The 13903-nt window shown below is 40.2% G+C and overlaps 1 protein-coding gene across 1 annotated transcript in view; it reads right to left on the reverse strand.

Moving 5' to 3' along the window:
• ATG16L2 (autophagy related 16 like 2) overlaps nt 1-13903 on the reverse strand; it is a 694312-nt gene that overhangs the window by 180984 nt on the left and 499425 nt on the right. Inside the window, exon 12 of the mRNA XM_085623378.1 lies at nt 5692-5763. Coding sequence (XP_085479504.1) covers nt 5692-5763 — 72 coding nt within the window. The remainder of the gene's footprint in view (nt 1-5691; nt 5764-13903) is intronic.

The following is a 13903-nucleotide window of genomic DNA, read 5'->3' on the forward strand; positions in this document are numbered from 1 at the left end:
CGGCAGACAGATAATACACACCTCATGTGTGTCTGAAGCAGCCTTCTTTTTTCCACAAGATGGACATGGAACAAATAAAGAAGGCATTTTTCTGACAAAACAGCAAAAAATCAGTCAGAAAAACACAGGATACTAACTTCCTCACAGATGTTATAAGAAGAAGTCCAAAAAATCTTAAAGTTGTAATAATTCTTGACTAAAGAGTCAAAAAAGAAGAGAGCTGAATTCCAGGGTCCTGACTGAAGGAGCCGGAAAGAACAACTGACCTAACTGTCACCCCTGAGGCATGATGGGATATGAAAGTCAGGGCTGCCTTAAAGGCACGGTGCCAGTTTTTACCTGTACAGGGCTTTTTAGTCTCTATGGTATTATATTGCAATGCAGCCTGCAGGCTGGCAATGTGTTGTACATCTGTGTTTTTCCACAGTTTGTTCTCTTTATTTTTTGCTTTCTCATGAGTGTTTACCTCATTAAAAAAAAAAAGAAAAAAAAAAGAGATTTAGGTGTATTGTTATACCTATATATATATATATATATATATATATATATATATATATATATATATATATATATATATATATATATATATATATATATATATATATATATATATATATATATATATGTGTGTTATTGGATGTGTATATTTACATTGCCTAGCCTTTTATGGGAGCTGCATTTGCTTGGAAAAAATGATATATGTTTATACATATACAGAGCTGTATATATGTATGTTTTTACATATATAATTTTATTATTTCCGGGGTCCCCGCACATGGGCGGGAATATTCAGTGCTTATGACTATTGATGAGGATCCCCTGGAAGAGAAAAGTCGTTTCGCAGGCAGGATCCTCAGCAGCCCCACACAAACAGCCCCGGACACTCCGCACTCATACGGCCCGATTCATGCGGCCATCAGCCGCAACCAGTGACAGTTGATCAGCCAGGGGACACAAGGGGGGGCTCCACACGCAGGGGCCGCACTCCTCCTATGTTAAATCATTCCCGCAAGGCTCCAGATACAGCGGTTCGTCCAACGTAGGCTGGACCGGCACTACGCACATTTGCGTTCTGCGCTGCGCCAAGTCCCAGCTTGCCTAAAGTCGTTCAATCAGCCGGGGGGAGGGGGGGCGTTAGGGGGGTTAACCATATGCCTTTTCCAACGCTGAAAGTAATGTTTACAGCAGGAGATCAAGGATAAATCCAGGATATACGGGCGGACGGACGGACAGGGAGCTGAGAAGGCTCACATCCTGAAGGCCATGTTGCTAGGCCATGCCCCCTCAGTCTTCACTACTTAGCACTTTATGGCTTGTCATACAACAAGCATTGGCATAGTTAATAGGTCTCGCTTTTGGGACCTTATAAGTATTTAGTTTTGCAGCACAATATCCTTGGTGCAACAACATCAGCTGTTGCACGGCTAAACCTTGTACCTTATAAGTGTTTAGCCATGCAACAGTTGAGGTTTTTGCACCAAGGATATTGTGCTGGATAACTAAACACTTAATGTCCCAAAGGCGAGACCTATTGGCTATGCCAATGCTTGTTTAGCAATGTTGTGCAGAATGGATAAAGAGGAACCCCCCATTAAAAAAAGAGATGTTATTATGCAGTCGCAGCAGCTGTGTCATTTTGTAGGTAAAAGCACAACACATGAACGCACCTACAGAGTGTGTGTGAAGTTTTCTTTTTTTTTTTATTTACTGATCCTAGTTGTACTGGTAAATAAAGAAAAATAAAGCAGTGCCAAAGCTTTTTTTTTTTTTAAGGCGGTTGGAGGGAAATAACGAAAGCAGGGCTCAGAAGCAACACGGAGAGTACTGGTGCGGGAAAGATTACAGAGGATGGGGTCAGAAGCAACACGGATGGCGGCTGGACAAGCAGGGCGAGAGAGAGCAACGTGGAGCACGTGAGAACAGAAGCACACGGGATAAAGAGAGCAACGTGGAACGGGTAGAAGCACACAGGGAAAAAACTACAGTACAGTACTACTACAGTAGTTCTAGGCCCTAAACTGGCATGCCAAGCAGAGCGAACATGCAGGACTTACTCACAAACATATTGTGACTATTCACTGCAGTGTTTCGGTACGCCAAGAGACAGCAGTGAAGGTGTTCAGATTAGGCACTGCCACACTCGCGAATGCCTTACCGTGCATAGCAGAAGTCAAAAGTGCTTCGGCACTGCACACTGCCACCACCACGCCACCAGTGCTGGAGGCCTGAAAGGGAGCAAAGGGGTCCTAGTATCATACCACAGTCAAGCTAAAAGCACCAGTGAAGGTCTTACTGTAAATAGCAGGAGTCAATGCTGCTTCAGCACTGCACACCACGCACTACCCCCACCACGCCACCAGTGCTGGAAGCCTGGCAGGGAGCAAGGGGTCCTTGTATCATAATAAAAGCACCAATGAATGACTTACCATGCGTAGCAGGAATCAATGGGGCTTCGGCACTACACACCAAAGAGAGAGAATGCATGTGTGCGTGAGTGCTTATGTGTGTGCGCGAGAGAGAGAGGGAGAGAAAGAGCGTGGGTGTGTGTGATTGAGAGAGGGAATGAGCGTGCATGTGTGCGTGCATGCGTGTGAGAGAGCGAGAGCGCGCATGTGTCCATGCATGGGTGTGTATGAGAGAAAGAGAGAGAGAGAGCGCATGTATTTGTGCGTGTGTGTGTGAGCGAGATAATGTGCATGTGTGCGTGCGAGAGAGAGAAAGACAGAGGGAGAGCGTGCATGTGTGCGTGTGTGTGTGTGTGAGAGAGGGGGAGAGAGAAAGAGAGCAGAGAGCCTGAATGTGTGAGTATGCGTGTGTGTGTGCGAGAGAGCGTGCATGTGTGCCTGTGTGTGTGTGAGAAAGAGAGAGAGAGTGTGCATGTGTGCGTGCCTGTGTGTGTGTGTGAGAGAGAGGGGGAGAGGGAGAGAGAGAGAGAGCGTGCATGTGTGCGTGCATGCATGTGTGAGAGAGGGAGAGAGAGAGCTTGTGTGCGTGAAAGAGAGAGAGAGGTGTAGGGAGAGCGGGTATATCCAATCAATGAGAGGAAAGGCGCCCTGCGGCACCGGTTCTCATGCAATCTTTTAGTGTTTTTTGGTATATCAAATGCTGTGTTTTTCAGACCACTGTAATATACAGACGAGGGACAAGCGGGGAGCGTGGAGTAGAGCAAGAAAAGGTGTGAGGGAACGCACACACACCACCCTAGCCTTTCACAACCACACCCACTGCTGACTCCGCAGAAACAAATCCACATTTTGAAAAGCAACATTCCCAATAAATGTCAATTTCGGTATATCCGGTCTGCGACTTAAATAACATAGTCATTTTTGCATTTGTTTGATGTATACTTTTTCTGTATTTCGTATACTGCTTAGATGTTCAAACTTTAAAAATTGTTTAGGCCGAGGTCCGTGGTTCCAGTAGTGAGTGATTCAGTGGGGGTCCCCAGAAGTCAAAATGTGAAGAACCGATCTAGTCCATCTCTCTACATGAAGCCTACGCTGCCAAATTCTGCTCTACAGCTAATCATCCCTTATACACATGCAATACATAACCAATAGTAATAGAACCAAACTGCAAAATACCAGAAACGTCTACAGTGCTCAAAGCCTAAGCTTGGCCACTGAAATATGAATATGCTTGTGAAGAGTCTTGCATATCGAGGAACAATTTAATAAAACCTGCAAAACATATGTAAGAGATTCCTTCCATGCAATGTGATACTCTCCCTGGATTGAGAGGAACTGCAAGATTGTAATATTAAATATTGAATGTACCACGTGACATGAGCTAATGACCAATGCAGACACTGCCCTCTCTGACCACAACCACATCTACTTTCAATATTTTTGCAATGCTTTACATTATTCTGCCACGGCTTAGTGTTCTTAATGCAGCACCTAAATGCCCTTAGACAATTCACAAATCCACTGTAACAATAAATATGACTGTACACTGTATATGCACACACACACACAGTCTGATAATGTGAAAATACAAATTGACACAAACATCTTGAACTATTTTCATTCAAATAAGAGACTAGACGTCATCCAGCACTCCGTAGTCTGATAAGCAAGAGGAAGTGTCAACATTGATTTCTAGTAACACTCAGCTAGTCAAAGTCCACACAACCCATGCAGTCAATGTAACAAAAGCAGAAATCTGAGCATTATCGTTTAACGTGAGCTCACGTGATTTCAGCCATCCTTTTATTGCCGCAACTTAAATTAACAATTGAACTTGCCAACAGTTTATAAGTTCATATCATGGTATGGCACACATTTGAGTGCATAGTTTGATTCAATGAAGATATCCTTAATCAAAAGTCCACAAATGCAGACATAAAAAAAAAGCAAGAGAGAGTATAAAGGGAGTGGTGTGCGAGCGGCCGTTGCGCAATGCAAAAGTGATCGCGATCAAGCGCGCGGCTAGCGATGCACTTAATGAGCATGAGGAATGCCATATGGCGCCTCTGCTCAAGCGCGCGCCCATGCACATGCACTGCAAGCTGTAGCCGGCGGTAGCATTTTTTGAAGCCCTTACTTAAAGTCTCGCCAGAGCAGCGCAAGCGCTGGGTCAGGCGAGACCTAAAAATGACTCTTAAAAAGAAATTTGGCTGCTGTCACTTACATATGCAGTATTTGTTTTGAATAAGTCAATTAACAATGTCTATTTACCTCTTAATTGTAGATTCTCCTTCTATGCATTACTTTTCAGAATCAACTTTTTAGTAAGATGGACTAAGCTGGCCCGATCTACGATTTTTACGTACAAAGCTAAACCTATTTGCTGTGTGTCTTTCCATAGAAAAGTAGGTGAACAACCACAACTCATAGGTTTGTGGTAATTCACATACCCTTTGCAGATAGTTTGCTGCCCTACAAACAGTCACAAGTTTACACCCATCAAAGTCAGGAGTAGGAGTTTCCAGGATACCCGTGGAGAGGCAACATTACAATATTTATTGGAGATATAGGACAAGGGGTTCCTCCATTATGAAATGTTACCAGTGGAGGTACAACGTTACCTGTGAAAATACACATGTGGGTCAATTTTCTGTACCCTTAAACTTCCAACTGGTAGAAAGTATGTGTGGAGCCATCATGGAAAACTACAACAGTCACAGTTTTAGAAGTCCTCTAGAAATTATTTGCGAATGCTACAAAAGGTGTGAGTTTGTGCTAAAAGCAGGCAAAATCCTATTGGAGTGAATTTCAGTTTATTTGTCTACCTCATGTGAAATGGCAGATTGTTCCTAATTGTTGTGCGGACGGTCCTGTTAGGCGGTGGCTCTCAGTGGTTGTTGCCTCATTTTATCTTCCAGGAAACAACAGTGTCAGAAAGCACAATTAAAGAAACACAACACATCCAATATGTTAAAAGTCCATCTTAAGGTTGTAGTATTGTTGTATGGTTTTGCTGATCATTTCTCACAAATATACAAAAGCTTCAGTCAAAAACTCTGGGTGATGCTTCCAACAATAAAGTTCGTACCATGTACTGCTTCTATGTCAGCATGCTCATGTCAAAAATAAATATATAAATTATAAATTATTATATAAATTATCGTTGACATATTGATAGAGTACAAGTTTGCGGTCAGGAATCCGTGTTTGCATATTATCAACCAGCAAGAACAATATCTACCTCCTAGCTTACTCAAACAAAAACAAAATGAATGACACTTACTTTGGGAAGACTATCGTTTACGTTCCACAGATGTGCTGCATTTCCATAGGAAGCAGCTATAATGTGTTGCCCCTAAAGGAAGGGAAAGCATATTCACTTAAGTTTAGTTAAGTTTTGATACTTGTGGAAAAGCACTGATAGAAATGCAAAACATGGTTCCATCAACAAAGCCAACAAAATAAAACAGCTTATTGTAAAAGGTTTCCACCTAAAAATCAGTACTTGTAAATACTGTGTTGAAAACTTGAATTGCTGCAGACTATAAATAACAATTCTGACGCTCAAGTACAGAGTTGATCTGTTGACTTTCAGAGGACAGCGCTTACAAAGCACCTATGCAAAGCCCATACCATTTTGATTCGGAAATCTGGAGAATACAGAAGCCACGAGGCTCCACTGTAATGTAAAAAAAAAAAATAATAATAATAAGGCTGCATAGTGTCAGTGGCATGCAAAGTAATTTAGTAAGAACGTAAAAAACGTAAACTGCCAGAAAAGAGAGTATCTTCATATTCTATGAAGAACGCAAACGCGTGCGGTAAAAATGAGAAAGTAAACACCCTGCATGTTAAAACCATCTGATAAGTGAAGATTGTAGATGTTCCTTCTTTACTTCAATTTTTTAAAGTTCTATTTTTACAGGATTAAACCCTTATGAAAAAGCTTTCATGAACTTTAATGAAAAAAATATCATTATGAAGAAACCACTAAAATGAAAAATACGGAATAATACATTAGATTTTTTAAGTTAGTATCCCATAAATAAAAATACCCCAAAAATACCATTAAGCACTTTTAATATTGAGGTTTCAGTAAAAAAGCAATGCAACATGAAAGCTAAGGATGTTTAAAGGGTGAGAGATACTTGTAAGGCCATGATTATAGTCGGCGGTGGTATTCTTAACCCCTTTGATGCTCATGACGGAGCGGTTCCGTCATGAGCCACGGTGGGCGTGTGCTCATGATGGAACCGCTCCGCCATGGCACCCACCCATGGGGGAAGCGCTGGAGCTCCCCCCAAACGCAAACCATCTAGCCCCCACAAAGGGGGATGGCAGCGGTAACTCTGAAGAAACCACTGCAAGCCAACCAAGCAAAACAGCACACTGGCAGACGGGCAGACCAAACTCCTGCAGCTTCCTTGGTTCTTCTGCTTGGCAAAGGTGTGTCTTGTTTTCCCAGAAGTGATCTAAAGTCTTGCGGTCTGGGCCCCAATATTTTTCAGGAGTCCCACTGACTATGCAATTGAGTTCAATTGCAATTAATTATATGTAAATGCATTGTATGATGAACTCCTGTACATCTTTAATGGAGCCGTACTTCCTGGATCTTCACTATACAGGTACAGGTTTAGGGTTAAATATAAGGCCAGGATTTAGAATTACAGAACGTTTTAGTATTTGGGTTACGGTTAATATGAGTAATGTTTGTTAAAATGCATCGTCTTCAGAAACGAATGAATTCTAGGAGTTTTGTTATTATGATCCAACTACTGTTAAGTGAATACTATGTGTTTGAAGATTCTTTCAAGTGGGTTATTTATTAAGGTATTTCTTGATGAAGCATATATTGAAACCATTCTATCTCCAAATATCTAATCCTTGGTAATATCTTCAAGGAAGTAAAGTCTTCTGAAATGAATGAACTCGTGATGTAGCCAGATTATCATTATAGTCCTTACTGCTTTAGGCTGCAGAACCAATGAGTAGTGAAATGTCCATTACACTCCCAGAGAATTCCCTCTATACTATGTTTACTACTTCTCCATTGACCTGCAAAAAATCTGTATGAAAATAAACCATATGTACATTTATATATATATATATATATATTCACTGAAAAAACCATAGGTTTCACACACGTTATAGTTAGGAATTAGCATTTAAAAAACCTTGCAAATTCACTGAAAAAACCATAGGTTTCACACATGTTATAGTTAGCGGAAATTTTACTGATAAAAAACCAATGAAATTGCCCCGTTATAGTTAGTGCTGGCAACTATAACTCACGCGACCGCAATCCTCTGCTGATGCTAATACTGTATTTAGACACTTATTTGCCCATGTCTTCTTCCATACATTTTTAGCTATACATATATTACAAATATTTTTTTTTCATAAAGACACATATGTCATCAGCAGAAGATTGCGGTCGCGTGAGTTATAGTTGCCAGCACTAACTATAACGGGGCAATTTCATTGGTTTTTTATCAGTAAAATTTCCGCTAACTATAACATGTGTGAAACCTATGGTTTTTTCAGTGAATTTGCAAGGTTTTTTAAATGCTAATTCCTAACTATAACGTGTGTGAAACCTATGGTTTTTTCAGTGAATTTGTACGGTTTTTTAAATGCTAAGTGACTTTACGCCATTCGTGGCGTGCGCGCCCACTTAACGCAGTTCGTTCCGTGCGCGCACGGTGCGCTTCGCGCACCGTGCGCGCACAGTGAGCACGCGGTGCGCTTCGCGCACCGCGCACCCACTTTACGCAGTTAGTGCCGTGCCCATGTTACGCTAGATGGGCCATGTACGCACGATGCGCTTCGCGCACAGTGCGCACATGGAGGACATATTATGCGCTTCCTTGTGATAGGTAATCTGTTGAAATTTTTTGGGAAATTTCTGTGCTCTGATAAGCCATGCACAAATGGTGGCCTTCGGCCACCATTTGCACAAGGGGTGGAGAAAGTGTGGATAGTGTTTTTTTTATTTTTAATTTTTTACCGTACGCTTACGGTAAGCGTACGGTAAGCGTACCCCGCGAAATTGCCGAAAAAAAAATAATGCCGTTTTTGCTCTTGGGGGATGTTTGGGGACTCCCTCAACATGACTATGTGAGAGGGAGTTGTCAAAACATCCCCGTAACATGTTTTTGGCCATCATGTTTGATACATAACACTCAGTGCGGTAGACAAAATGGCGGACGCCGCTTCCTGGTTTCTGCCGATTCGAATGTTTACTAAGATCTAAGAGCCAATCAGAATCGCGCTCGCGCACGCCACCGTACGCTTACCGTAAGCGTACGGTAAGCGTACCGTAAGCGGGCTCAGATATATATATTGATTTAAAGGCTATTTTCTCAGAATCTACTGAACAGATTTACACCAAACCTACAAAAGGCACTTCCTTGACCTAGGGACTACCTCTCTGCCAAATTTCTAGTAATTCTGTTCAGCCGTTCGGGCTGTAGCTCGTTCTAAAGGTCCTATGGAAAAATGCATGGGAAAAACGCGTTTTGGGACCCCCCTTTTATCTCAGCCCCCGCTTGACGAATCCCCCCGAGACTTTCAGGGTAGGAGCAGAGCGTAGCGCCCCACCTATTTTGAGAAATTCGCGAGGATTCGTCGACCGGCGCCAAAGTTATTCAAAATAGAATGTTGAGGTTTTCCTATGGAAACGTGGTCCTAACTATAACTACCTACTGGCGACCGCCAGTAGGTAATATATATATATATATATATATATATATATATATATATATATATATATATATTTATATTCTATTACCTCTACCAAATTTAAACCTCGATCGATTTTTTTACCCCAACCTCCCCCACGACAACATCGACACTTTTCAGGAGGTTGTCACCCAAACCCTATTGAAACTGAAACACAAAACGAACAATCATATTCAGTCTAACCTTTCTAGAAAACAAAAAGATCTCCTGACAACACTTGCTAACGATACTAACATTGTCATTCGCCCAGCGGATAAAGGTGGCAACATTGTCCTCTGGGAAAGAGACCAATATATATTGGAGGCGGAAAGACAATTGAATGACCAGCACTTCTATATGAAGGCCAATATGGAAATGTATAATGCTAGTATCTGTAACATTTTCCCTTCCCATGTAAAAGACACCACCGACTTTTTAGTCAAACTTCGACATATCACCTGGGAACCTAATGATCTTATGATAACGCTAGACGTTAATTCGCTCTATACTATCATAGATTAAACTGATGGTGTAAAGTCGTGTCATCATTTTTTGAAGACCAGACCCATTCAATACCTTGAACATACCAATATGTTGCTGGAGATGATGTCACTCTGTCTTACCAGCAATATTTTTATGTTTAATGGTACACTGTACAAACAAATCAGAGGTACGGCAATGGGGACATGCTTTGCCCCTAGCTTTGCCAATCTCTTCTTGGGAAAATGGGAGGAGGACATCAAGCAAGATACCACACTTCATCAATATCTCTCCAAGGTCAAATTATGGCTTCGATATATTGATGATCTTTTTCTCATTTGGTCTGATACTGAAGAACAAGCTGTCGAATTTATTCAAAAACTTAATAACAATAACATGAATATTGTTTTGACAAGCAATATGAGTAGACATTCTGTTGAGTTTTTGGACCTTCTTATAACACCTCAGGTCAACACACTGCAAACCAGTTTATTTCGCAAAACAACTGCTGGTAACACTCTTCTTCATGCTCTCAGCAGCCACCCAGACACTCTCAAGTGGAGTATCCCTTTTGGTGAGCTGCTCAGAGCACGAAGAAATTGTAGTACTGTTGCCGCATTTGCAAAAGAAAAGGAAACCATGATTCAAAGATTCAGAGACAGGGGTTACCCTGAATGGGTAATCCAAAGAGCCATCAAAAGAGTAGATCAAATTGACCGTACTCAGATATTGGACCCCCAGACACAAACAAGTTCCAACAAAAATGATAACATCCAAGAAACAGGTAGAATAATTCTTACCTACAATACAAATTCCAATGAAATACACAAAATACTGGCCGATAAATGGGACATTTTGACCAGCGATTCCATCATTGGCAAAACAATGGAGCGTAGACCTAGAATAACCTATAGAAAAGGTCGCAACATCAGAGATATCTTAATACACAACGATATAACATCGAGTAAACCCTCAAGTGAACATAATCTCAAAGGTTCTTCCCTTGCGGGCATTGTAAAGCCTGTCGTAACAGCGGCATGAAAAAAACTGTATCAATCCCTGGTTATAGGTCTCCTAAGAGTATTAACCAATTTTTAACTTGCAGCTCTACATACTGTGTATATGTCTTGGTATGTCCGTGTCAAATGTGGTATGTGGGAAGTACAACATTCATGGCTAAGAAACGTGTGTTAGAACACATGCGAGCCATAAACAAAAAAGATACCCATTACCCCATTGCCAGACATTTTGAATTGTTCCACCTGTCAAATAGCTCGTTACTCAGCTATTTTGTGATTGAACAAGTACATACTGGTCCAAGGGGAGGTAATAGAACTCTGATGTTACGGAAAAGAGAATCCAGATGGATCATTGAACTGGAAACTAAGTATCCTAAGGGGCACAATCTTGATGAAGAACTGAATACCCATTTACGGGATAATTAGTCCTGATACAGTATTATAGTTGTCTGTGTATATAGCTGCTTGCATTCATACTGATGTCTTTTTATTATGAAGTACTTACTATGCTGTAATAGTATGTGCCTATATTTTAATATGTGATTTTACACACTTTTTTCTTTTGTTATTTGATATTCTTTATACAGGAAGAAAGGCAGGGTTATTCCAGTTGCGGACTGTTTCATCCGTTCCGACTACCCTACCCTTTTCTTCCGTGTCCTATGGGTTCTTCCCCAGATAAGATTATTATATTTTTTCTTATTTCAAATCGTTGTGATGTGCACTATATTAATCTTTTCTTCCTCGCATTTCAAGAATCTTTAAAAAAATGCCAGAATAATGCACTGCTATTATTTGTTTAGATCATGGTCCAATCTTCTAGATATAGCATTTCGCTGTAATATAGTAATATGTCAGGCACATCCTGAGTCCTTTAGAAATAGATTTCATTTAGTGGATGATCAGTCAAATATAATAGGGGCACTATGCCGCCAGTATATTTATGAAAAGAATAAATTGTGAAATGACTGATACATCCTAGCTCAATATGCAAGTTTGCCGCCTGACAATATGTGATTTGGTTGTCTATTATGAACACTTGAGCACTATTTGCCGTTTATAGATATTATTGCCTATAGATTACATCAATTCGCCTATATTACGATTGCTGCAATATGACTATAGACTATGGACAATGTGTCTAAATAACGAAATTTAGATATATACATGTTTTACATCTATTTTTTGTATTTCCATGTTCAAACCAACTGATTAATTCAGTATAACATATAAAGCAATGTTAGTTTTTTGACATTTAGACATGGCCGCCACATTTGCCGGTCATTACCATTTGACAAACAGTAGTCTTTCTTTTATGTTTGTACCTATAAAGATTCCTCTGAAATGTACACGACTTTGTGTGAGCAAGACAGCTTGTCTGTCGAAACGCGTTACCGTGGTGAATAAATCTTGGTTTTTCCCTGAGTGCGAGTCCTTCTTCGAAGAAGACTGCTGTGCGTGTTATATATATATATATATATATATACATACACACATTTTGTACAACTAAATGATTGTCGCACTCCAAAGCTATTAAATTCAAAACCAAACAACCTTGTGGACTTAATGCTGAAAAAGACCTCCATGTACATCTGAAAAGAGTACCAGATATGGTGAATACAAAATCAACCATCTCCCCAAAAACGGGTAACAAAAACAAATGCAAAAGCAAAACAATCAGATTCAACTTGGGTACTGAAAAACGCCACTAAGGCAGAAGGAATGCAGAAATAATGAGACTAAGCCACTTAGGCGAAACTGATCTCTGAAAAATTACGAATACTGTGGAACCCAACATCATTGAACTATTCAAATGATGGGTCAATGATTGATTAAGTAATCAATGAACCACTAATAAGACATTCAGTCACTTAGACTGCACAGACATTACAAGAAACTAACAATTTCAAAAACCCAAGTATGTGTCAATGAAGGAATTAATAATGTCATAATAAGGCACAAAAATGGAAAACAAACATTGTAAATATATTGTAAATAATTGTATATTTCTGAATGCATTAAATCCCACAATGCCTCATTATGGGCAAATGTGGAGAACTTTATAAATTGCAATGGTAGACAGACTTTCCCAACCGTGAACAACCCCTTGTGGTGAAACAAGTTGGTGGTAGTGGCGGTGAATAAAACCCTGAAATCAATAGTTTTGGAGCGCGACAATCATTTTGTTCTACAAAATTCACTGTTGGGCTGGATTCCGCACTCTTTATGTCTGCACCGGATGGCAGAGCACGCTGTCAAGAGGAATCAAATTGCTGAACTATATATGTGACGAGAGATCCAAAGCGCGAAGCATGCCAGATGAAATGAACAAACTAAGTCCAGCGGAAGAATTGAATTTTTTATCAGATCGCCGGCAGACATTGCGCCCACGGAACCAGAAAAAAAACGCCAAACAGATAAGAAACCAGAGGCGCAGGGCAAGGCACAACACTAGGCGAGGAAGACCAAAGAAACCACAATGGCGCAGAGGATAATTACAAATAATACTGTTGTCAACTTATCGTCAGTGGTTTTATCTAAAGCTGAGACACAGCTGTTAGCCCTTGGACTTTCCTATTGCCCGGAGAGCAATTTCAATTATGGACGTACAAGAATTGACGTATATAGTTAAATTAGGAAATTAAAACTAAAAAAGTTCTTCACGATAAAAGATGGCAATAAACAACTCAGTGAAGGTGAAAACCAAGAGAACACTGCCACAACGATAAATGCAAATCTTCAAGTTTCTGGTGCACAAACATTACTTACACTACATGAACTGAGCAATGAAATGAACCAAGATCAAAGAGACCAAGCAGAACAGGAATCAACACAAGACAGACTGTCAGCACTGAATATAACTCATCCTAGTGCGGGTATTAGTCCTTTCAAGGCCAAATCCGCATTCTATCCAATGATGCCAAAAGATGCGATAAACATTTTTCATGACAGAATAACGGAGGATGTGAAAGAATTTTATCGCAAAATCAATCATGGCAAAAAAAGATTGAAATATAGGAATCGACAATATGAGAACTTGATCTAAAAACTCAAAAATAATCAAGAAATCAAAATAAACAAATCCAATAAGGGCGGGAATGTTATTTGGCCCCGCAAGGAGTATATTCAGAAAGCACAAAAGCAACTCAACAATATTGAATGCTATGAGAAAACAACTATGACTAAGTACAAAAAGGCAATTGAGACATTGGAAAAAGACTTGCATGCATGGGAAAGACAAGGTCTAATATCTAGTCAAGAATACAATTCATGTAA

Source organism: Triturus cristatus, chromosome 8, assembly GCF_964204655.1.
Source record: "Triturus cristatus chromosome 8, aTriCri1.1, whole genome shotgun sequence".
NCBI classification, from domain to species: Eukaryota; Metazoa; Chordata; class Amphibia; order Caudata; family Salamandridae; genus Triturus; species Triturus cristatus.